This window comes from Otolemur garnettii, unplaced genomic scaffold (genome assembly GCF_000181295.1).
Source record: "Otolemur garnettii isolate 467f Iridium unplaced genomic scaffold, OtoGar3 scaffold00016, whole genome shotgun sequence".
In the NCBI taxonomy this organism is placed as follows: Eukaryota; Metazoa; Chordata; class Mammalia; order Primates; family Galagidae; genus Otolemur; species Otolemur garnettii.
Window position 1 is genome coordinate 21,711,688 of NW_003852411.1, and position 26,161 is coordinate 21,737,848.

At 38.6% G+C, this 26,161-nt stretch overlaps 1 protein-coding gene across 1 annotated transcript in view; it reads right to left on the bottom strand.

Annotated features, from left to right (window-relative positions):
* Positions 1–26,161, bottom strand: part of MROH9 (maestro heat like repeat family member 9) — a 167,937-nt gene that overhangs the window by 65,809 nt on the left and 75,967 nt on the right. The window contains exons 2-7 of the mRNA XM_023510817.1: positions 16,001–16,069; positions 13,235–13,314; positions 12,497–12,632; positions 11,876–11,962; positions 7,757–7,861; positions 1,766–1,901 (exon numbers count right to left, since the gene is read on the bottom strand). Coding sequence (XP_023366585.1) covers positions 1,766–1,901; positions 7,757–7,861; positions 11,876–11,962; positions 12,497–12,632; positions 13,235–13,314; positions 16,001–16,069 — 613 coding nt within the window. The remainder of the gene's footprint in view (positions 1–1,765; positions 1,902–7,756; positions 7,862–11,875; positions 11,963–12,496; positions 12,633–13,234; positions 13,315–16,000; positions 16,070–26,161) is intronic.

Consider the following 26,161-nt stretch of genomic DNA (forward strand, 5'->3'; position numbering starts at 1 on the left):
TTACCCAGGGTGATGGAATAAGACTCCATTGGAAGAGAGAGAGGAGAGGAGAGGAGAGGAGAGGAGAGGAGAGGAGAGGAGAGGAGAGGAGAGGAATAGTGTAAAGCTTCAGATGCAGTAAAAGCTTCAGGTGCAGATGGCTTTAGTTACAGATGACATGGGTTTTAAATGGTTTTATTTTTTAAATATATTTATAGAGATGTAATTGGGCATATAACACATTTCAAGAGTACAACCTGGTAAGTTTTTGTATATGTATATACCCATATGTATATACCCATTTGTATATGTATATACCCATACCACAGTTAAAAAAAAAAGAATGTATCCATTGCCTCCCAAAGCTTCTTCATGTCCTTTTGAAACCCCTCACACCTACTCCCTATACCCAGTCCTTGATTCTAGGCAACCATTGATCAATCTGCTTTCTGTCGATTTGTATTTTCTGAGTTTATATAAGGGAAGTGATACAGTATGCACTTCTTTTTCATGGCATCTTTCACTCAGCAAAACTATTGAGATTTATTCATGGTGGCATTTTGTTTTCTGTTGCCCCAGGCTAGAGTGCCTTGGAGTCATCACAGCTCACAGCAAACTCAAGCTCCTGAGCTCAAGTGATCCTTCTGCCTCAGTCTCCCTAGTAGCTGGGACTGCAGACGCCTGCCACAACCCTTGGCTAATTTTTCTATTTTTGTTAGAGATGGCGGTCTTACTCGGGCTGGTCTTGAACTCTGGAGTTTAAGGAATCCTCCCACCTAATGAGACAAAACTCTGAATACTTCACCCCATTACTTATGCATTATGAAACTTTAAATTCCAGCTCATAGGCACAGGCGATATTACTTGCCTTTGTGAGCTCACTGTTTTGTTGTTGTTTTTTTTTCCTGTATAGATCTCTGGAGGTATGTGTATGTGTGTGTGTGTGTGTGTGTGTGTGCGCACACGTGCACACGCACACTTGTCTCTCTTCCTCTGCCCTTTGAACTCTAGCTGTCCTAACCTCCTTGTTCTCCCAGTTCTGTCTCTTCAGCTTGTGAGGCCTTTGGATTATCTTTCTTTGTGCTAGAGGTTAGAAACTTACTCCATATAGTAAGATCCGGTGATGGTAGATCCCTCCTTATTTGTTCCCACTTTCCCATCTCTCACGAATAATTTTAGTCTATTATTTGATTCCAGTGAATTGAGAATCAAATGTGTATTTTAAGGTTGCCTCTTAGAACGGTCAATGGAGTAAATTTGTTCTCTGTTATTATATCTTGGACAACCATAGACGTATACCACAAGTATTTTTAAGCTTTGTTCTTATGTAGGGGTAAGTGACTTGGAAACAGTTTCAGACACTGTTTTTATGCTTTCTCAGGCAAGCCACAGAAGCATTCACTTTAGTCTGGGGCTGATTTTTCTCCACTATTAAAGAATCTTCTGAGTATTTTATTGAATGCCTCAGTAGAGAAAAAATATATACCTCATTTTTGAAGGCTCCTTGGTAAGCTCTCATTCCTCTTTCTCTTGCATTTCTGTACCCATCGTTAATACTTCACACTAACCTAAGCACATTACTCCATAATTATTGAAGAACCAGCTATTATTAGAATTTCTTGACAATGGTAAAACATTAAAAGAAACATATTTTAGTAAAGGGAGCTAAAGATCTTGGGGAAGGATTTAGGAATTCACAGACATAGAGTTGTCTTGGAACCCATAAATAGAAGAGTTAGGGATGAATTATTAGTAACTCTGAGAAAACATAATGAAGCATTCTTACCAATCTGACACTTGGCAATGTGAAAGACATGGTACAGTCCCAATGAAGCTTGTTGTGCGATTGCAGGATCATCATGGAAACACAGAAGCGACAGTTCTGCCGCCAGGACACCCAAACAGGGCGCATCAACGCTTCTCTGATGGAGAGACAAAGGGAAGTGCATTTGCTCTGCGGAGTCCGCACTGTCTGCATCTGATCCTGTTATCTGTAATCAGACTAGGACTAGAGGATCAACTTCCGAGTTTCTAAACTCCGCAATCAAATCCTGGATTGTTAGTGAGCCTCAATTTCCTCGTCTGTCCCACCAGCAACAGTTATTGTGAAGAGTAAGGAGGAAACATTCACGGTAAGAAGTTAAGTTCCCAGCAATGTTTTAAACGCAGAGTGTTTGCTTCTGATGTCAAAGCTACGGATACATTTATGTATTTCTCACTACAACATTTCTGACATGGAGACTGCTAAATATTTATGTTTCCATCTTGACTAACTTGTTTAGCTAAATGAAATCCCAATAGAGAAGGGAGTAGAGACACAGACGAGAGGGGATGTTTGAAGACAATTGCTTTTATGAAGGTGTTACCATTTATCAATTTTTTTGTCTCTTTTTTTCTTTTATGAAGGTAATACCATTTATCAAGTTTTTGTGTCTTTTTCTTTTTTAAAAACAAAGAAGGGCTCTGCCCACATGGAGGTTTGGCAAACTGATGGCATGGCCTGCAAGGTGTTCTCGTCTCTAAGACAAGTGACTGGTTTGATGATTGGAGCAGGTGTTGGTGCTAAGGGAGGTCCCAAGGCCTGCACCTGCTTCTTCGTCTTCTTCAAATCTTACTCCTCAGTTGGCTTGACTCTCTCTGTCTCTTTCTCTCTCTCTCTCTCTCTCTAACACACACACAGGATTTCCTAAGGAGGAACTCTGACATGTTGTCATGGGTTAAGGCCATAACTGAATTGGAATGTTAGGAATGATGGTCTCAGTAGCAGAAGAGAAGATTATAAATCTCTGTCTTCTATGAATGTTCTCCCTGGATTAAGGCTGGCCTGAAGAATGCAAGAGGCCTATGTCTTAGGAGAATCCAGAAGTAGACATGAGGAGCTATTCCCTAGGGAGAAATTATCACTTTCCTTGGATATCCTATTTTTTAGATTTGCATTTTAGGTTTCTTTCTCCTATCTGATGGCACGTTCTTTAAAACCACCTTTGTGTGTGGGCCTAAGTAAGAAGGATGAGGAGTTCTCTCTACTGGGCATGATAGCGGGGGAATACTCGCATAGCTTAGGTCACTGAAGAAGAAGCATAGCCCACTTATAGGAGATTGGCCCTGAGGCCTTACTGTATTTCCCTCTTTGCCTCAAATGTCCCCTCTGATTATCTCTTCTCATGAATTTGTGGATTCCTGTAGGTGTTATCGAGAGTGAAGCTTCTAGTCGTCACTTCTATTGAGTTTGCCAGACATGATCTGTCTAGGCACATGTCTCTAGCAGAGTAGATGTGGCCTTGTCTAGATTGCATTTCCACTTACTTTCATCAACTGAAAAGGCATGTTCAGGGAGTGGGGCTTGTCTAAGACAGGCCCAGAGAGGAGTAAGCAGTGTAGATGGTGGAACACACTGATTATACCTTGCACTGTCCCAGTGGAAGTGTGCCAACCCCAGGTACGCCTCCTCCAATGCCAGACTGAAATTTTTCAATATGATATACCCTGATTTTATAGAAAATCTATTCAAGTGCTACAAAAAAGTAAAAGGTAAGACAAGAAGAAAAGTAGTTTCTCAGTATTCATTCTTAAGTCCAAGTCCTCCTGCTTAGTCTTCTGGTTCTTTCTTCCTGGATCAGTTCCTTTCTATAGATTTGGCCTCTACAGTTTCCTGTCTTAATAATAATGAGAAGATTCCAGAGGCAACCACTTCTGAGATTTTAGATGCTTCTGTATAGATTCATATAATATGAAGCTTTTGGTGTCTGGTTTCTTTCACTTACTTTAATGTTTTTAAGGTTTAATTATGTTATAGCATATCTCAGACTTCATTCTTTTTTTGGCTGAAGAATATGACATTGTATGAATATACTACATTTTGTTTATTTATTCATCTGCTGGTGGAAATCTGTGTTGTTTCCACTTTTTGGCTACTGTAAATTTTGCTGCAATGAATGTGTATGTATAAGTTTTTGTCTGAATGCCTGTTTTAAATTCTTTTGCATATACATACCTAGGATTTCTGGGCCAGATGGTAATTCTATATTTAACTTGTTGGAGAAGCACTAAACTAGTCCTTGTATTTTTATTTTTGCATTACTGACTTGACAGCATTCACAGTAACACATTTCTGGTTTTTAGTGTGTGGTCTATTGATAAATTCTGAAGGTGGAAAATCAGTAATATGCTCTCACGGTGACTAAGTAAAATTGTTAAACGCATAGGCATGCTGGTTTTGGTTGTATCTCCTTTGGGCATATATATGTGTCTTCTCTGCTCTTTTTTGAGAGTAAGTTCTATCTGTACCCCCAAATTATCTTTCTACTTTTGACAGTGATTTTTTTCTCTTTGTTTACCTTTTACTTGGAATTTTCAAGTGTCACCAATTGTGGTTGTCCCTTCCTATTTAAGAATGTAATGCTTCTTTGTGTGCAAGCAAAGCTTCTTACCTAGTAGTATACTTTGGGTTAGAGTAGTTGGGGTGGGCAAGGCTGGGGTCATGTTGAAACGTATCTAAACAGAATGCAAGATTCTTTTCTCAAAGAAAGATCTTAGATTTTGTCTGCCAATGTGTGTCAAGGGAAACGGGAGGCAACATACACACTTCTGTATACACTTTCAATGAATCCTTTTAATCAGTGTGTATGTTTCCGCCCTCCTTGGACTCCCACTCTTCCTCAGTAATGGCCTTTCCAGACTTCGCTTTCCCCAAGACAAACTGCCCTGTTGCCCAGGACAAACTGCCTCCCTTTTCAGTGGTTCCTCAGCCTAATGGTTATGGTCATGCCATTCAAATACGCTCCCAGGCTTTATCAGTTACCATCTGTTCTGTCTTCTAAAAGTTTATCCTCATCTCTAGCCCATTGAAAATCCTTTACCAATTCTCTTTGTTACCGTTCTTTATTTTTCTTTCTCATTTTGTGAGGACTCGGGAAGGAGAGGAGAGAAACACGTTTGTACAATTTGTTATCTTTAGCTGGAATATCCCAATCCATCTTTCAATACTGATGTGCCAAAGGAACAAAACTGGGAAAAAAATCTTTTTCTGTAAATGCTATGACATATTTAGCTCACATTCCTTTGTCGGTTGAAAATTAAATAGTTTAATTGAAGGAAAAAATATTGTTTGAATGTGGGAATTTCTCTACCCTGATGAGCGCATGGATCACGGGGCAGGGGGATTGTCGCTTTAAAATATATTTCTGAAGAACGCAAATGCGAGTCAGGATTGTTCAATAGGACCAGGGTCTCTGATACTCTGGACGACCTGGCAAGCATGATTATGAAGACAAATGTCTAGTCAATGTCTCCATGTAGAAACAGTACCACAAAACAAAACAGGTAGTGATATTTAGAAAAGGGCAGAACAAACATCCATTGATTACCTATAATGTGTCTGATACAGAGGTACGTAGATCAGGCTTGTAGGACTCTCAGCTTTTAACTTGTTAATAATATCGTTCGGTTGCTTTATTTTATACATTTGTGTGTCCCCCCTATTAATTTCACTGACTTAATCATCTTTAGAAGACATCATTTTAAAGAGAAAGCTAACTTAGTGACGTTTTATGCTTCTAAGGCTATTTATTATAAGTTGATTGATTCTGGCTCTTAGTTTCAATGCTCTGGAAAATGCTGATGTACTTCCCCCTGGTGGCAGTCCGTGAGCATTGCGGAACAGACTGCTCACCCAAACAAATCTGTCAACTGCTGGCAACCCTCAGCTAATAATTTATGGGAGGCTTCTCCTACATATGTGAATTTATACATTTATTCTTTCTCAGTTGAAGAGCGGAAACTCACTACAGTAAAGTTTATTCACACTTCTAGACAGAATGAACTTGCTACAGTAAAAAAAAGCGACAAGAGGAAGAGGTAATAGAATAGAAGACCAACTTCTGAAATGTCTTATGTGCTACTTGAGTGCCATTCATATATATGTATGAATGTATATGTATATATGTATTTACATATATACATTAAAACACAGACAGACTAATGTGAATTGGGCTTAGTCAAAAAGTTGCCATCAAATGCTTGCTGAGTGCATAATATGTGCTGGGAACTGTGTAGAAAATAGCCTTGAGTGGGGAACTTCATCTCAAGTCTCACTTACAAAATTTTTATGATGAAACTTCTGGACATTTGAATGGACAGATCCAGAATTTTAAAAGTAGAAAGAGACTGATTCCCCAAATCAGAGAATCATAAGATTAGACAAGCTACTTGATCTCTCTTTTGGACTGAAATAGGGGATCAGAATGATACAAACAATATCATGGAATGTATCCCCCCAAATAAATAAGTTACAGTATGTTCCAAAGATTATTTTAAACAAAACTGCAAAAATTTAAATATGTTATAAGGCTGATGTAGATTTTTGTCTCAACATGTCTGGAGACTTTATTTATAATAGGTAGTAGAAAATGGATACGTAAAGATAGTGTCATGAATGTGTGGTTCTGACCCTTTTCACTCGTATCTCCTTTTGAAATGAGTCAAGCAATTATTAGAGTATGTTTAATAATCACTGTGAGGCTAAACTGGGAAACAGAGGCTGAATATACTGTATCCAAAAGAGAGAAATAGGGGCAGCAACTGTGGCTCAAAGGAGTAGGGCACGGGCCCCATATGCCTGAGGTGGTGGGTTCAGACCCAGCCCCCGGCCAAAAAAAAAAAAAAAAAAAAGAAAGAGAGAGCAATATTCTGAAGCTTCTGGGGAGACTGGCAATGAGGTCCTTCAAGGTACAGACAACTTCAGTACATATTGACAGTTATGAGCTACCTGTTTATATATCCCCTGAAAGGTAAAATTAAAAAATCTTATAATATCCTAATGTTTGTGAAGCTATGTGGAGACAGATACTGAAATGGTCACAAGAATGCAAATTAGAGGACAATTGTGTAGTCCTAAACTTTCACCTATCATATTTTTTGACCTGACAATTATCTTTTTAAGCATTTCTAAGTACATACTCACATAATTGCACTAAAATAACCATTTTTGTATTGCTCAAGGCAGAAAATATTAAAATCAACATCCATCAACTGAAACATAAATAAGCAGATCATAATATATAAAAACTATGGGATATATATTGAGCTTGAAAGAAATAAATCTATGTATATTGACATGAAAGTATCTGTAGAATATATTATTTAGTGAAAAGACAAATCAAACAACTATATGTAAAAATGATGTAACTTTAGTAAAGAAAATTTAATAATAAAGCTATGGATCTCAGTGGGTGCGTGGATACGCAGGTACATACATAGAAAGTGGTTTGGCGGGACACATATCAGACCAGCATGGCTAAGCATAGGGTTGAGGTAGAGAAGAGAATAAAGGAAGACTTATGCTTTCTCTTTACCATGTTTTAGAATGAAAGTACTAGAAAGTTACTCATATAAGTTTAAAACAAATAACATTTTCAAAATGTTAAAAAAAGATAAATAAGAAGGAAGATAAGGATGGAAGAATTTATACAGTTACAAATAATGTTGATTCTGTTGGCTGCAGTCCATATAGGAGAATTCAGAGAGTCAGCAAGAATCTGGTATGGACATGTTCATAATGTTTGTGTAAACATAATACAGCTTAGTCAGTCGTTTGAGAAACACCACTCTGCTTAATACAAAGTCATGTAGAATTCTGACTCCTTTCTCAATCCCCCAACCTACCAGCCCAATAACTCCAAGCAGACATCTAGTGTCCTCAAGACCCAAGACATGGAAAGTAGCACCTACAGAAATGCAGTCTTCAGAATCAGGTGGCATTATTGCACTTGTGACTTACATATCCCTTGACTTTCTTGGATGCAAAACTCAACACTTTGCTAATGATCATTACTATTCTGTCTTGCAGGTATGAACTGTCTTGCCTCATCCACACGGTCATTTCCTGTTGGAAACATAAAAGTTGTATTAAAATCATGGTATTTCTGTTTCTCAAAGTCTCCTTCTTTCATCTCCAACTTCACCAATTCAAGGGCCCTCATAGTTTCCTAATTATTTCATACTTAACCATCTTTTTTCTTTTTTAACTTAACCATCTTTTATCTCAAAAATATATACAACAGGCATCGAGTATTCTCCTTATTTACTATAGTAAATATATCTGGGGTTTACTGTAATTCTGTTCAACAAGCATTTACTGTTACCATCCACTATAATAACTGGAATGTCCGCTGTTTTGCCTCATCTTTTTCTGAAAAAGTATATATTCTCCCTTTCATTTTTAAATCTCAAACTCTGCTTCTCAGCTTTACAAGAGCTTTGAAATCCTATCTGACCCTGAAATGTCATCTTATCCTAGAATTCCTCGGCAAAGTCACTACCCAGAAATACGCTAGCTCATGGTTGCAGTGTACATTACTGCAGGCTATTTAGTTAGAAAATTCTTGCAAATTTCAATTCAAATTTGTCTTGCTGTAGGTTCTATTTGTTCTAAATTCTCTGGAGCAGGGACACATTTACAAATTTGGGAAGGGAAGAAAATTGCATATGCCTTGCATGCCAATCACCATCATCAGATTTCTTAAGGCAGTCTATTGGGGTCCATTGTATTCCTGCCAGTAAATGGTTGCTCACATCTCTTCCCCTGCATTTGCTCCCATTGTGAAGTCTGTTCTGCTGCCTACAGTGGAAATCTGTTTCCTAAGGGGAAAGAGTATCTAAATCTCAGAGGGGTCAGCCTCTGCCTTCTTTTCAGGAGGGAGGTTTCAGCTCTTTCTGAGGATCAGGGGAAGTTTTTAGCATTGGTAAGTATGAGGCTGAGGACAAAGTGGTTAAGGAACAGGCTCCACGCTGGAGGTCTTCTTCCACACATCACTGTTGCACATGTTACTGCTCCTTTCTCTGTTTCCACTTTCCTATCTGCCAAATGGAAGAAACAGCAGCAACTTCCTTGGGGTCATTTTATGAATTAAATAAAGTAACTCATATATTCACCTTAGTGCCTAACATGCTCAGGAAATGGAAGCTATTGACAGCCGCCTGGGGTGGTTAAAAGAGCACGTGTGGGCAGGGGGAGGGGCAATGCAAATCACTGCGAAAGGTTACAGGATAATGGTTTTTGAAATACACAGAATTAGGTACAAATTAGCTCAATACATTTTAGCTCCTTCGTATTTCTTCTTGTCTTCATTGATGTCAATACTGCTTCTTTACTATGATGTATTTTATTTATAATTTTTAAAATTTCAAAATATTAATTAAGAAGGTATGAGTCTTTTTGTTACATGACTATATTCTACAGTGCTTAAGTCAGGGCTGTTGGTGTGTTCATCATCAGAATATTGTTTATTGCAATCACTAGGTAAGTTTTTATCCCGCATCCACTCTCCTGCCCTCCCCACTCCTTGGTTTCTCACTTCTGTATATCACTTTGTGTCCGTGTGTCCCCATCTATTACTCTCATTCATGAGTGAGAACATCTGGTGTTGGTTTTTCATTTCTGAGATACTTCACTTTGGATAATGGTTTCCAGCTCCATCCATGTTGCTGCTAATGACATTATCTCATTCTTTTTTTCTAGCTGAGTAATATTCCGTGGCGTATATTATAGATAGCACATTTTCTTTATGCATTTGTGAATTGAAGGGCTCTTAGGTTCATTCAAAATCTTTGAAGTTGTGAATTCTCCTGCAATAAACACTTCCCAGGGGTCTCCTTATTCTCTACCATGGTGGAGGTGGGTTGAGAAGCAAGGCCGAGCAGGGCTGGGTCAGGCAGGCTAGACTTCAGCCACCACAACAGTGTGCATGAGTGCTATTGCAGCAGGGATCAAGGGCTAGGTCCCAGGAAAGCAACCAAGGAGATGCTGAAGCAGATCCACCAATCCAGAAAGTCTGCTCATGGGGATGGCTGTCTGGGTTGCACACACTGGCTGTCAGGAAGGGGTTTCTCTCTTTTCCCGCCAACCCTGCCCCATGGGTCTCCTGGCACCTGACTGCAAACAGCAGTCCAAACTAGCTAAGCTTACCAGTAGTGGCACTGTAGGCTGGGAGTTTCCCTGCCCCAAATCCCTCCCTAAACCCAAAGCACGGCTTTCCTGTTGGGGGAGGGATGCTCCACAAGTGTGGTGTGGCTTGGACCCACACTGTACACCCTTTTCAGTTCTGTCTACCTGGGCTCCCTCACCCCTCCAGATTAGTTCACAAATCTCACCTCTGTGCCCTGGAACAACATGATCAAATCCTGGTGCTGTAATATCAAGCCTGTATGCCTGTCCCCAAGGTCAATCCCTAGCCATGAGAGGGAGAAGTGTGCAGATCCTGAGTTGCTCAAGTAGGTTTAATGTCCCTCCACTTCCGAGTACGCCCTGAGCTGTTGCAGCAGTCACACAAGCAACACCAGGGAAGCCTGGCAGGCAGGGAGCCCAGCATCTGAGCACCCTGGGTTCACTGTGGAAAGGTCTGAGCCCCACTCTCTGTGGAAGCCTCAGTGTAGGGAATGTGCCAACAGAGGGGAGCAGCCACTCTGAGAGCCCTGGCTCAGTTATCCCTTGGGGCACCCATGTCTCCTGGCAGCAGTGGAGGTGGGGGAAGAAGAAAGAGTCTGAATGGAAGAGAGCCAGCACTCTGGTCCTTTTTTGCCCCTGTCCCTGGAAGGCAGCCTGCCTGCAATGTCCAGGCTCTAGGATCGCACAGTTCTCCTGGGACCCAGAGGCCCCTGTGGCCACCACAGTCAGTGCCAGAGCTAGGATGAAAAATAAATATATTTATGTGTGAACCAGTGACACAAAAACTGAAGGACTGAAGCTCCCTGGGAAGGATGAAGGCACACAATGGGCGGTGAAGCAGTATGGCGCCCACCATTTCACCTTGGGTCTGGGTTGACGATGGCGACACTGAGGGGAGTGGCATCCTGGTGCTTTGTTTTTAAGAACCTTCCAGTTCACTGGCAGCAGTAACTTTTGGGCTTATGAGGGTAGAGAGACTCTCCTGCATCTCAGGGTCTCAAGAGCCTGCTGACTGTCAAAGGTGTCAGGGGTGGAGCAACAAAAACCCCACCTACCATTTCCGTGGGACTCCAAGTTTCTTGGGGATTGATCTCTGCTTAAATCTTGCTGCTTCTTGTTCTGCTCTGCGACTTCTTCCCGTGGAAGGATGCTGGTCCCAATTATGCATGGAATTTCTGGTACTTCCAGCACTTTGCCCTCAGAATTATACCCAAGCTATAATGTTTTCATCAAAACTTTTCTTTTTTTCTGAAATAACCTGGAAACTAATGTCTGTAGTCAGCCACCTTGCCCCAGCCTCTTTCCTTGGATGTATTTATAATTTGTACAACTTGGTAGGTTAAGGCAATCTGTTTTTCCAGCACTTCCAGACAGTTGGCCTCTGATGTGAACATGTTGGAATGCGTAATTGAAGAGGATAAGGCATCCAGAGCAGTCTTTTGTGTCTGGTTGAGATATTAAAAATAGTGAGGTCTTGGTTGTAAAAGTTGGTGTTTTGGACAATTGTTAGACCAACCTTAGATACAATAATATCCAGTAAGAAGAATGTGCACAACATTCCCTAGCACCAGAGTTGATGGGGGAAGAAGCACACGCGTAGACATGGTCATAGCATAGTTCCTGGCCATGTGAACTTGAAGGTAGTTTAGGCTAATAACATTCTCTGCTGTTTCATATTGTGTTCGTTCATAGTTGCCACAAAAGACTTGGCTTCTCAAGAGTCTGCTGATGTCATCTCCCCAAAACTGAATTCTTAAAACTGTGCTTCTGTAATTCACATAAAAGGAAGTGCTTTCATTTGTGGAATAATTTTACTCCTTTGGGGGTTAAAAGGAAGTTTCAGTTCCAAATACTTGCAGGAAATTCAAATATGGCAAACGGGAAACAAGTGAAGCATAGTGAATTCTCCAGATTGATAAGAAAATGAAACTATTTATTTTCCCTTTACTTTACCGTTAAGATCTGTAGTTTGTAGAGGTCTTTAGCCACTAAGATCAGAAGAGTGTCTTCATATACGTTTAAAGTATTCTGGTATAAATTCTGAAATAAAAAAAAGGTGGACAACCAGTTGGCCAACCTCAGATAAAATTTTACTGAATGTCTAAATTCTCCCCACAAACTGTAGGTAAGAAAAAAAGAGAGGTGTATACATTGATGAGACCTCACCCAACACTATATGCTATGAATTGCTTCTCTAGCTCATAGAGAAAGTAGCTGTGTAGCAATGCTGAAGAAATAGAAACCATAGACTCTTCCTACTTCCATCTTTTTCTTCCTATTTATTCCCTTCTTGGAAGCACTTGCCAGGAAACTTCCTGTCCTTGCTAAATTAATTAATCAAAATATCTTTATTCATTTGTTCCAAGAAATCCCCAACAATCCATTAAAATCCCATGGGTTGTAGAATTCATAAGGAGTCCAGGGGCAAACATTAGTGCTAGAAAATACTATTTATCTGTTATATCTACAAACAGGAAGATGCCTACAAAGTTCATGACCTACTGAGACACGTTCTGGAAGACGGCTGTGATGCATAATGATATCTCATTATGATTGAGAGGTGAAAAATCTTACCATCAGGTCCTCAGTCTCCTCTTCATTAGTCCCAATTTCTTTTACACTTTCGAGACTTGGCAAGGTAACTAATATTTTAAAGCATGCCTCCATCATCTTCAATTGAGTTTCAAATTGCAATAAGGGATCCATAAAGCTGTCAAGAAAAAGATATAATTATTACATTGATGAGAAAAGAAATGTAAGATCACTTTAGTGGGTTTTCCTTAGGAATAAGAGAAAATAAGTTTCAGGTTTTTGCTACATGTGACACATAGTTCTTAAATATGCCCTTAAAAATGACAACAATGCTTTAAATGTGAAGGAATTAATTCCTTTAAAAATAGCTCCTATAAACAGTTATTTAAAAGTAAGAATATATTTTCCTATAAACATTATAAGGCAAAGAGGGGTTGCATTCTCAGCCGAGTCCACAGAGCCGTGCTAAACTTTAGACAGCTGAACTATATTACTGTCAAATTTTCTCTAATTACTGAAGACGTATCTTTCGCATTTTAATATTTCTGATATTGTGATCCATCTTCAAATTGATGGCAAATGAAACTTGCCCATCCACAACTGAAAAGTTTATCTGCCTGTACATGCAGTACGGAAAGAAGGAAAGAAATCACATTTGCTGGATTAGGATGGTGGAATTTAGTATAGTTTAAAAATTCTTACCATTATGATTTTTTAAAATATATAACATTTTAAAGATATTCAGTCAGCAAGACGAGAGAACCTCACAGCTTCCCATACCTGGAGTTCATGGACAAGATCATGGACTGGTGACTTAAGAGGCCTGAGTATGCATCACACAGGTTGGCGGCTGTATGCTCCTAAATACCACAGGCAACAAAAAGAAACCGTGATTACAGAAGACTGACGTTCATCACATGATGTGTAGTTCTCCCTATTACAGAGGCTAAAGGGAACAAATCAGACTGGAAAATAAGATCAAGAGTTCACCGAAGTGTTGAGATCAGACGACTATAACTTATACCCACTGTAGTATTTTGGCCTCAATGTTGGCCTTTTACAGCCAACTACTATGGTTATATAATTACCGTTTCCAGATAGCACTTTGAAAGGGATGCTCTTTGTCAGGTGCACTTCTGTGTACTAGCATAACTTAAGGGCGTCTACTCGGTGTGAGTTACTTATAAGCCTTCCAGAAGGGCAATTTAACTCAGGTCTTACTAAAGGACTAAATTCGCATTATAAAATGAGAACCACTTCAGAGCAATATACAGCTGTCTAATATAACTATTTATCCTTTAAAGGTGATAATTAAAGAGATTCCATTAATTAAAAAAAAGAATTTATAATTATTTTTTTCAAGAAATTTGAGACAGAGACTTCAATTAGTCAAAGCAGTCTTAAGAAACAGTAAAGCTGGAGGCATCACACTTCCTGATTTCAAACTATGACACAAAGCTATGGTAATTAAAATGCTGTGGACTAGAATAAAAAGAAACACAGGGACCAATGGCATGGAATAGAGATCCTAGAAACAAATGCATTCATACAGGTCAGCACATCTTTGATAAGAGAGCCCAATGGGTACACAACGGGTAAAGAGTAGTCTCTTCAATAAATGGTGATGGAAAACCTGTATGTCCACATGCAAATAAATGAAACTGGACCCTCATACTATATATAAAAGTTAAGTAAAATTTATTAAAAACTTAAATGGAAGACTTGAAGCTATAAAAATCATAGAAGAAAACATTGCCTTTACACAGATCTTGGCAATTATTTTTTGGATACAGCAGCACAGCACCAAAACCAAAAGTGAACAAATGGGACCAAACTAAAACTCGCTGCACGGCAAAGGAAATAATCGACAGAATGAAAAGGCAGCCTACAGAATGGGGGCAGTGATGGTGTCTGGACTATGCTACGTGTGTAACAGTGTATATATCCCATTAAACCAAAATTTAGTATGATCATCTCTCACCAATGGCAGGTCTTATTTTATAATTTCTACTAGTAAAAATATAATTTCAAATTCACATGGAAAGATATCATCTTTTTTTCTACTTATTTTGATTAAGACCCCCTCCTCCTTTCTGCACTAGGGAAATACAGAGAGATTTTAGGTGGATTAGGGACAAGAAAAAACAATCCAATGATGTGAAAATAAAGGCTAGAAGAACAAAAGAAAGTTAAGATAAAATGGAAGATTTGAGGGTGAGGGACATTTACAAACGTGGATAGTAAACAGCTCCTTGACAAGAATAAGAGATGAATTGCATAATTAGATATAGATACCCAGTTTGATACTGCTCTGAAACAGATTATTCACAGAAGCATTTCCTTGGATTCACTTTTAAAGTATTATACCCTATTTGTTTAATCATTTAAAAAGGTATATGTACTTATGTGATGCAGTACAAAAGGGTAAACAGTAAACAATGTCTCTTTCCTGACCACTTTCTCCCATACCCAGAGTCTACAATTATTACTGGTTTCCTATGCATCCTTCAGCAATACGGGATGTGGCTACAGGAATGTTAATAATACTCTTTTTACTGTAGGAAATGGTTCCATTTTTTTGCTATAACTGCTGCCACTGTGCTCTGTCTGTCTTCTCTGCCAGCTCCCTCATTCCTCCTTTTCCTGCTTGGTAGCTATCTTCTTTATTGACTGTTCTGAGTCCATGAATTTTCCATCTCTATGGTTATTCTGTCTCATTTTTATTGTCCATATTGAGTTCTGTTTATTTAAAATCTTTGACTTCGTAATTTGCTCAAAGGTCTTCCTTGATCTCCAGGGCAGGTAAGATTTTTGGTTTTAGGGTAGACATAGGCCTGGGAAACAACGTAAGATAAGACAAATGGAAGAAGGAAGAGGCACCAATAGAATAGCGCTCAGCAAGGAAGGGAAGCCATGCAGTCAGAGGTGGGGCGAGAGGGGCTGCAGTGTGGTAGGAAGGGATTCCACAGTGATGAGGGACAGAGGGTATGAGTGGGGAGACTGTTACAGAGACCAGTCTGTAGACAGAAGATGAGTGGGAAAAACAGTAGGGTGGATAAAAATTTTCGTCCTTTTGCATTAGTACAGAAGGTCATTTCCAGGGGCACAGGAAAGTGTGCAAGACCTCCAGATGTGGTGACTCACACCTGTAATCCCAGCACTCCGGGAGGCCAAGGCATGTAGATCACTTGAGCACAGGAATTCTAGACCAGCCTGAGCAAGAGTGATATCCTATCTCTACTAAAAATAGACAAAATTAGCCAAACATGGTGGCAGGCATCTGTAGTCTCAGCTACTCTGGAGGCTGAGGTAAGAGGATCCCTTGAGCCTAGGAATGTGAGGTTGCTGTGAACTATGATGATGCCACAGCAATCTACCCAGGGTGACAAAGTGAGACTGTTGCTCAAATTACTCTTTGTTTTTCCTTCTACAGCCTCACATGTACTTGAAACGTTAATTGTAGCATCTTTGTAATGAAGACAGTGAACAGGTTATTTTTTCCAAGAGATTTCAGTTACGTTAATGCTTTTATAAAATATCACTTACCAGGTGGTGCCATCCCATGGTAGACTGCAGAATCTGGAGACTAGTCACTAGCCAGAAAGAAGATGGAGACTAGATGAAAGGGAATGAGTATAACCTCTTATCACTTTATTGACACCTTATCCCCAAACTTGAAGCTAGTATGACTTTGATGGAAAAGCCCAATAAAGACATACACGTACACACAAAAACTACAAATACATTTGTTATGGCTATCACTAGATAACACTTAGCAAACAGATGTAACAGTACATTAAAAAAATAATATGCTATTCCAAACATAGAGAGTTGTTCAAGAAAAGAAAATCCATAATTCAATTTTTAACATTAGTTGCTAAAAAAATAGAAAAGAAAACATACATGAATATTTTTAACTGAGGCTAAAATTTCTGATAAGATTTAAAATCTAATCTTGATAACAATTCTTAACAAAATAGATATATATTTAACTTCTTAAGAAAGCCAGCATCAAGTGCAATAAAGAAATAATTAGAAGAATTCTCAGTAAAGAATATGACAAAGATGATCATTGTTATAATGCTATTTTCATTTCCCATTACTGGAATTGCCATTCAGTATTATTAGAAAATAGAATTGAAGCAGAGAGAGGGAAGGAGGAAGGGAGGTGGGATCTTGGTGTGTGCCACACCTTTTGGGGACAAGACATGATTATAAGAAGGACTTCACCTAACAAATGCAATCAGTGTAACTTGATTTCTTGTACCCTTAATGTGTCTCCAACAATAAAAAAAAAAATAGAATTGAATGCACATATTAAAATTAGAAAAGGAAAGATAATGTTTTTCAAATTATTAACTTCACAGAAAAAAATATGACTGCCTTTTGAATTTTTCTATGCTATCAGAATTATTTAATTAGAATTGGAGTTACTGGTTAACTGAGGTGTTTGGTCAAATTGCCTTACAAAAATCTTGGGGACCTGCTATGTTTTTGTCTGATTGTTTGGAGGAGGTAGCCCTTAGATAATTATTTTTATTTCTTCCATTTTAATTATTCTGTTTGGACGTTTTAAAAAAAATTTAACTTTTTTTAATAATACACTTCTTATTATGGAATAATTTTATATCTACAGAAAAGTCATGAAGACAGTAAGAGTATACTCATATGTCCTGCAACCAGTTTTTCCCCATGGTTATGTAACACCTTCCATTAACAGGGTACATTTTCAAGACTAAGAAATTCACATTGGCACAATTTTATTAACTAAACTGCAAACTGTATCCAGATTTCACTTGTTTTTCCAGTAATATTCTCTTTCTAGTCCAGATTCCAATGCAGATTCTGTGTTTCACTTAGTCCGTCTCCTTAGGCTCCTCTGCTCTCTAACAGTTGAGCGATCTTTCCTTATTTATGAACTGGACAGTTTTGAAGACCGTTGGCTAGGTATTTTGTAGACTGTACCTCACTTTAGGTTTATCTGATTTTTTTTTCAGATAATTAGTTTGGGGATATAGGTTTAGGAAAAAAATATCAGAGAGTGGGCACCCTACTCCTCTGAGCCACAGGCGTTGCCCCAACTACATCTTTATATGAATCTTCCCCCTCCCCTTTCTGCCTTTCTTAGATGAATTTTATTATTCTTTTTTAATAACTTCCTCTCTTAGATATTTGCTTCAATTATTTTTGTTCTTTCTGGTGTATTATTCTAAGAATTAAAGGCTATAAATTTTTCTCCGTTCACCCCTTTGCTGTATACTACAGGGTCTGATATGTATTGTTCTCAATATTCCCTAATTTCTTCTTCAATTCAAGAATTAGTACAGAAAGTTTAGTTGGGAACCGGTAGATTGTTTTTGCTTTTCTGTTTGATAAATTCATTGTTATTTTCTAGTTTTTTGCCTTGTGACCAGAGAATATTTCTACTATTTCTACTTTTTGGAGTTTATACAGAAACTTCTAGCCTAAAATATGGTTGCTTTTGTGACTGTTCTATGGGGGAGGAGGTGTATTCTTTGGTTTTATAGATACAGATTAATAAATGGGTCTCTCTCTTTCTTTTTCTCTGTTTCTCTTTCTCTTACACATACAGACACCGAGACACATACATGCACACCTCTATATCTATCCATTATGTCCTAAAGCCTTACTTGGTTTTTTACTCCTTGTTGACATGCTGGCAGATGGGAATTAAAGTCTTCCACTGCTGACGCTATAAAAGAGTATTATGTATTAGTACATAAACCAGTAACTTTCCTATAGTTTCTCTATCAATTTTGATGCTACTATGATACATAGTATGTATTCTATAAATTTTTATTGCTGTGCATCAACTTGTCACAAAGCTAATGGTTTTATAAAAAAAACCATTTATTGTTTCAATTTCTGTGGGCCAGACGATTCAGTTTCAGCCCAGTTTAGTCTCCGTTCAGGGAATAAAGCTGGAATCGAGGTGACAGCTGGTAGTACTCTTATTTGAGGCACAGGGTCTTTGCCAAGGTCATTTAGGTGATTGGAAAAATTTAGTTGTTTGAAGCTGTTAGATTGAGGGCCCTGTTCTCTTGCTAGATGTGACTGAGGCTGTCGCTCAGATCCTACAAGCTGTCTGCAGTTCTTTGCCACGTAAACATTTCCATAGGACTGCCTCCAACCTGTCTAGACACAGATTTAAAGAGCTAATACAATTAGATCAGGGCCACTCAGATAATCTCCCTTTAACCCAAAGACAAAAGATTAGTGACCATAATAACAGCTATAAAATCCCTTTGCCAGGTATAGAACATAATCATGAGATCGATTTTTCATCCTATTCAGAACTTCAGCCTATACCCTTTCTTAATATTTCAGCTTCAAAGGGAGGGATGTATACAAAGGAACAAGAATAATGGGAGCTCAGCACTACCCTGGGGCTGGAGACTTTGCTCCCAGGGTCCACTTCTGCTGCTGAGTCCGTGGCCCCAGAGTCATCCCCAGGACCCAGGGTTACACCACTGTGGTTCCAATGCTCCTGTCAGGCCTGCAATTCCACCTGTAGGAATCCAGAGCTGCTCCTGGACTCCAAGACAACCATCTCCAAATCTCCACCACTGCCACCAACCAGTGGAACATCTCTGAGGTCTTTTCTTTCATCACTCTCTGCATGAAATGGCCAATCTTACTATATATATATATATATTTTAGTTTAAAAGTATCATATACACAGATACCTAGATTTTTGGTTCCTATAAGTAGTTGACAATGCAGATATTTCATATATCTCCACTACTAGTTCACACCATGGAGTATCAGTGTTGTCTTTACCACTGGAAATAACATCATCATCATGTTTGCATTTAATAAAATGAAATAGAGAATTCTAGAGACCCCAGAACTAATTCAGGAAACTCATTATTTTGTTCCTCTAGAACTACTGTTGGCACCAAAATATATGTTAGTCAGTATTAGAGAAAAAGTACCAATACATCTCTCTCTATGTGGATAGATATAGATATAAATATAGCCATAGATATACAGAGACATTTCTTATAAGGTATTGGCTCATGCAATCATGGAGGCTGAGAAGTCCCACCAACTGCTGTCAGCAAGCTGGAGACTCAGGAAAGTAGTTTAAAATCCACCTTGACTGGAAGGAGGAATGGCTAGATGTGCCATTATAAACTGATTCATGGGCTCTGGCCAATGGTTTGCTTGCATGGTCAGGGACTTGGAAAGAACACGATCGGAAAGTTGGTGTTAAGGAAATCTGAGGAAGAGATATGTGGATAGATCTCTCTGACCAAAAAGCATGAAGTATTTGTGTCCTATGAGAATGTTCACCAAGGGGTGACCCCATCAGAGGATTTTAACAATCAAGTGAACAGAAAGATCCATTCTGTAATTACTAGTCGGACTTTTTCTCCTTTTTCTCCTGTCACCACCTAACAAGCTTCTGAACAAACTGATCATGTGGCAACACAGATTTTCATTCATCAAGGATGATCTGGCTATGGCCAGTACTGAATGCTCAGTGTGCCAGCAGCAGAGACTAAAATAGAGTCTTTGATTTAGCCCCAGGGTGATGAGCCAGTTACCTGATGACTGACTGATTGCATCACACTGTTTTTGTCCTGGAAAGGACAGTATTTTGTTCTCACAGGAGCAGATACTTTGGGTATGGATTTCCTGTTTCTTTTCTTTTTGATGGTTTTTATTATTTTGGGGTTTTTAGATTTGCTTTTCTTGCATATAATGCTTTTGCCCAAACTATCATCTATGGCTGCACCCGTAGCTCAGTGGGGAGGACACTGGCCATATACACTGAGGCTGGTGGGTTCAAACCCAGCCCAGGCCAACTGAAACAACAATAACAACTGCAACAACAACAACAAATAGCCAGCATTGTGGTAAGTGCCTACTTGGGAGGCTGAGGCAAGAGAATTCCTTAAGCCCAAGAGTTTGGGATTGCTATGAGCTGTGATGCCATGGTACTCTACCCAGGGCAAAAGCTTGACACTCTGTTTCAAAAAAAAAAAAAAAAGTATCATCTATGGACTTACAGAATGCTTTATCCACCATTATAATACTCCACACAGAATTGCTTCTGATCAAAGAACTTACTTCCTAACAAAATAAGTGGGCCAATGGGCCCATAAACATGGGATTCAATGGTTTTGTGTTCTCTACTATCCTGAAGCCACTCTTTTGATGAAATGGTAGAATGAGTTTTTTTCTTTTTTTCATTTTTTAAAAATTAAAAAAATAATAATAAAAATAGGGTCTCATTCTGTCACCCAGGCTGGAGTGCAATGGTATGAGCATAACTCATACCTGGGATCAAGTGAAGATCTTTCTGCCTCACCCTCCTTAGTAGGTATGACTACTATTAGTAGGTTGCTACTACTAATAGCAACACCACACTTTGCTATTGTTTTGTTTTGTTTTGTCTGTCCTTCCTTTCTTTCCTTTCCTTTCTTTCCTGACAGTCTCAAGCTGTTGCCCTGGGTAGAGTACTGTGGCATCACAGCTCACAACAACTTCTTACTCCTAGGCTTAAGCAATTTCTCTTGCCTCAGTCTCTCAAGTATCTGGGACTACAGGTGCCCACCACAACACCTGGTTATTGTTTTTTATTTTTTGGTTGTAAGTTATCATTGTTGTTTAGCAGGCCCAGGCTAGATTTGAACCCTCCAGCTCTGGTGTATGTGGCTGGCACCTTTAGCCTTTTTTTTTCCTTTTTCTTTTAGCTTTGGTAGAGTCTATGTTGCTTAGATTGGTCTTGCACTCCTGGCTTCAAGCAATCCTCCCACCTCAGCCTCCAGAATGACCTTTTGAAGACTCAATTACAGTACCAGCTGGGTTGCAATACCTTGATGGGCAATTTATGTTGCTGTTTTTTCTGTAGCCAGGACTCAGGGGGTACCCAGGGGTCAAGGTGTGAAATGGAAGTGACACCACCCACTGTTATCCTTAGTGACAACCACTTTCCTGTTCCTTCAACTATATGCTCTATTGGCTTAGTGGTCTTAGTTCCATAGAGAGAATGTTTCCATGAGGAGTTACAACAATGATTTTGTTGAATGGGAAGTTGATGCCACTGCTCCTTATGCATCTGAGTCAATGGGCTAATGAGAGAGTTATGATGCTGGGTGCACTGACTGATTCAGATTACCAAAGAGAAATAGGATGAGTACTTCACAATGGAGGTAAGGAAGAGTATGTCTGGGACATGGGAGATTCTTTAGGCATAAGATTTGGAACATCCCTTTGTATTACTATGCCCTATGAGTAAGACCTAATCCAGAAAGGACTAGTAATGGCCCAGACTTTTCAGGAACTGAGTTTGGGTCATTTTGCCAGATAGAACTATAGCCAGCAGAGGTGCTTGCTGAAGGCAAAGGAACTACTGAATTAGTACTGGAGGTAGTTAAAAATACCAATTACTATGCCATGATCAGTGCAGAAATAAAGACTGTAATTGTTTGGAGTATTTCTTCCTAAGTTTATTATGAATACACTTGTGTGTGTTTATATATCAAATATCTTTGTTTTCTTTCTTCTTGTATTACCTTATCATGCAATATAGAATTTATTGATTGCATATCATAGTATACAAGTACTACTAACTTTACATCATAGTATTTAAGTTATGGGATGTCAAGGAAGAGAGTAAATATCATTCAAAGATTTCATTTTTTCTTCTGGGAAGTGTTCAGTGCCTTTTCAGTTGTATGCAGGATAGATAGATCTGTCAAGTTAGGTGAAATCATGTTATTATCTTTATTTGTAGATTAAGTTTGGTTTAAGGAGATATGTAAGGGTGCCAAATTGACAACAGGTAGACTTGTGATGGTTAGTTAATGTTATGTGTTGAGTTACTGGGCCATGGGATGCTCAGATATCTGATAAATATTATTTCCAAATATGGCTGCCAGGGTGTTTCCAGAGATTAAAATTTAAATTTGTGGTCTGCATGAAGCAGATGGCCTTCCCAAATGTGAGTGGGCATCTTTTCATCTATTGAGGGCCTGAATAGGGCAAAAAGGCAGAATGTTCAGTTTTCTTTCTCCCTGACTGCTTGAGCTGGGACACTGATCTACTACCCTAAGTCCTTCTGGTTCTCACATCTTCAAAACAGGGCTGGATGCCCATCAATCCACGAATGGATTAATAAATTGTGGCATATGTACACCATGGACTATTATGCAGCCTTTAAGAAAGATGGAGACTTTACCTTTTTCATGTTTACATGGATGGAGCTGGAACATCTTTTTCCTAGCAAAGTATCTCAAGAATGGAAGAAAAAGTGTTCAATGTACTCAGCCCTACTATGAAACTAATTTATAGATTTCTGAAAGCTATAACCCAACTATAGCCCAAGAATATGGGGAAGGGGGAGAAGGAGGGAAGGGGAGGGGGGAGGAGGGGTGAAGGGAGGGCAATTGGTGGGACCACATCTACAGTGCATCTTACACAGGTACATGTGGAATTTACTAAATGTAGAATACAGGTGTCTTAACACAATAACTGGGAAAATGCCATGAAGGTTATGTTGACCAGTTGGATGAAAATGTTTCAAATTGTATATGAAGCCAGCACACTGTACCCTGTGATTGCATTAATGTACACAGCTATGATTTAATAATAATAATAAAAACAGGGCTAGACTCTAAATCATCAACTCTCTATCTCCAAGGCTTTCAAATTGCACCACTGAATTTTCCAGCTTATGGAAAAAACAGAATATGGTTCTGTTTCAGCCTCTATAATTGTGTGAGCCACCATCTTATAATAAATCTGGTTTTCTGAACCCTACTGATGAGAGAGCACCTACTAATAAGATATGAAGTTAGGAGATTAGTTAACAAAGGTGAATTCTTCCAATTGGCACATTTGGTAAGATTTTTAGATGAGGGCCATGATCATATAATTTTTAAAAGGAGGAGGGAGAGGGATGGGTGTTTTCTCACTGAATGGGTGCAATGTAAGGATATGTATGTGGTGCACCTCTCGGATGCAGGCCACAGCTACAAGAGGAATTACGTGTAACAGATGCAAACCTTGTAACCTAGTTGTTTGTATCCTCACATTAATCTGAAATTTTAAAAAACAGAGAAAAAAGGAAGATGAGCAAAAAAGTATCTATAGTTTTTTCTCTTAACAGAACAAAAAAACTGAGACAATTAGGAGCAAGAAGAGGATACTCACTTACTTGTCACTTCTCTGTAATCACTGATGGGACAAGGTGGTGAAAAGAAACTCTAGTATGCCACCTCTGAATCAAAGGTAAGATATTTTGGATGGTTATAAAACAAGGGAATAATTGGAAATGTTGTCACTTGTCATGGAAACCATATGTTTCAAAGATTCCATTCTGGAATGAAAATGGTACCTGGCTAGAATGTACTGCATGCCCATGTTTCTGCTAATCCTCACCTGTCGCTATTGGGAGGGGAGAGTTTCTGGTCACCAGCGCTGAAAGGTGGTTCTGCAAGCCAAAAGCACAATAGAATGTGGACAAAAGATATGAATAAAAAATTCACAGAAGAGAAAACTGAATAGTCAATACATACATAAAAAATGTTAGTCTCAGTTGAAATCATAAAAATACAAACCAATAAAATACTGTTTCCCAGCTCCTGGGTTAAAAAAGAACTAAAAAACAAGTAAAAATAAAAATGGGATGATATCAAATATTGGCAAGGATAAAAAGAAACTTGAACCTTAGCACACTGCGGATGGAATTAAAAATGAACACAACTGGCATATAGAGCAATTCATCAATTTCTAGCGAAATTGAAAACTTACAACCCCAAATTTCCAATTTCAGGTTTATAGAATATAGAACCATTTATACAATTGGTATACCAGAGATGGAGAAGTTGGGGAAAGGATGTTCACTGCAGCATTCTTTTTATAATAGATTCATCAAGATGTAACTCATATATCATAAAATTCATCATTTTAAAGCATATGCACATTAAGTTGGGTTTTTTGTATTAATCTGGTTGACTTTATTCCCAATCTTATTTTTTTGTTTCAAATTAATATGAGGGTATAATTTTTTTATAGTGCTATGATTTATTATTATTATTTGCAGTTTTTGGCCTGGGCTGGGTTTGAACTTGCCACCTCTGGCATATGGGGCCAGCACCTTACTCCTTTGAGCCACAGGCACCACCCCTGAGGTTATAAATTTTTAGGTTACATTGTTCTCACTTCCAAGGTACAGTTCAAGTTGTAGAAGAGCTCTTCACCCAGGGAGCGTGCAGAACACACTAGCGTTGTGCACATTAGTTAAGATCCTGCCAATTGCCTTCTCCCTCCCCCATCTTTCTTCACCCCTCCCTCTTGCTAGACTATATTTGTGTTTTCTCAGGTGTGTGTGCATATAATTGTTTACATATTGTTTCATATTAATATTGAGTGCATGGGATGTATTCTTTTTTTCCATTCTTGAGATATTTTACTAAGAAGGATGTGTTTCAACTCCATCTAGGTAAACATAAATGATGTAAAGTCTCCATCTTTTCTTATGACTGAATAGTATTCCATGGCACACATATGACACAGTTTGTTAATCCATTCCTAGGTTGATGGGCATTCATGAATCAACAAAAAAGAGCAAATAACCCCATTTCTAAATGGGCAAGAGACTTGAACAGAAAATTCCCTGAAGATGACAGACAAATGCCCACAAACACAGGAAAAAATGCTTATTGTTTTAGTCATCAGAGAAATACAAATCAAAACCACTCTAAGATATCACCTAACTCCAATAAGATTAGCTCATATCATGAAGTCTCAAATCTGCAGATGCTGGTGTGGATGTGGAGAGAAGGGAACACTTCTACACTGCTGGTAGGATTGCAAACTAATACAACCTCTATGGAAAGAAGAATGGAGAATTCTCAAAGAACTAAAAGTCGACCTTCCATTTGATCCTGCAATCCCATTATTAGGTATCTACACAGAAGAACAAAAATAATTTTACCATAAAGATATTTGTACCAGAATTTTTATTGCAGCTCAATTCATAAGTTGTTTTTTAATATTTTTACAGAGGTATACAACTTTAGCCCTACTTCATATTAGTACATTTTCAACAACTCCCCACAAACCCCTATACCCACTAGCAATCACTGCCCTTTGTCTCCTCTGTCTCCTAACTCCCCTGTAACACCTGGCAACCATCAGTCTATTTTCTGTCTTCATGGATTTTGCTATTCTGGACACATTGTGTACATGGAATCATATAATATATGACCTTTTTGATTAGGTTCTTTGGCTTTTTATTGTTGAGTTGTAAATTATGTTCTATATATTCTAGGTGTTAGTCCCTTATCAGATAGATAGATTTCAAATGTTTTCTCCTATTTTATGGGTTATCTTCCGATTTTATTTTATCATTTTTTTTCTCTTGCTGTTTGTGCTTTTGGTATCATAACTAAGAAGTCATTGCCTAATCTGACTGCACAGAAATTTTTTTTTATTAGATCATAATTGTGTACATTAATTCTCTCATAGGATACAGTGTGTTACTTCTATATGCAGTTTGGAAAACTCTCATCCAGGTGGCCAACATAGCCATCATGTCTTTCTCATAATTGTTATGCTAAGACATTTATATTCAACTTTTAGACAAATTCACCTGTACCCAAATAGAATAAACTATAGGCATGATCCCCACAATATCATTCTCTTCACCCACCCTCCCCCTCCCCTCCCCCC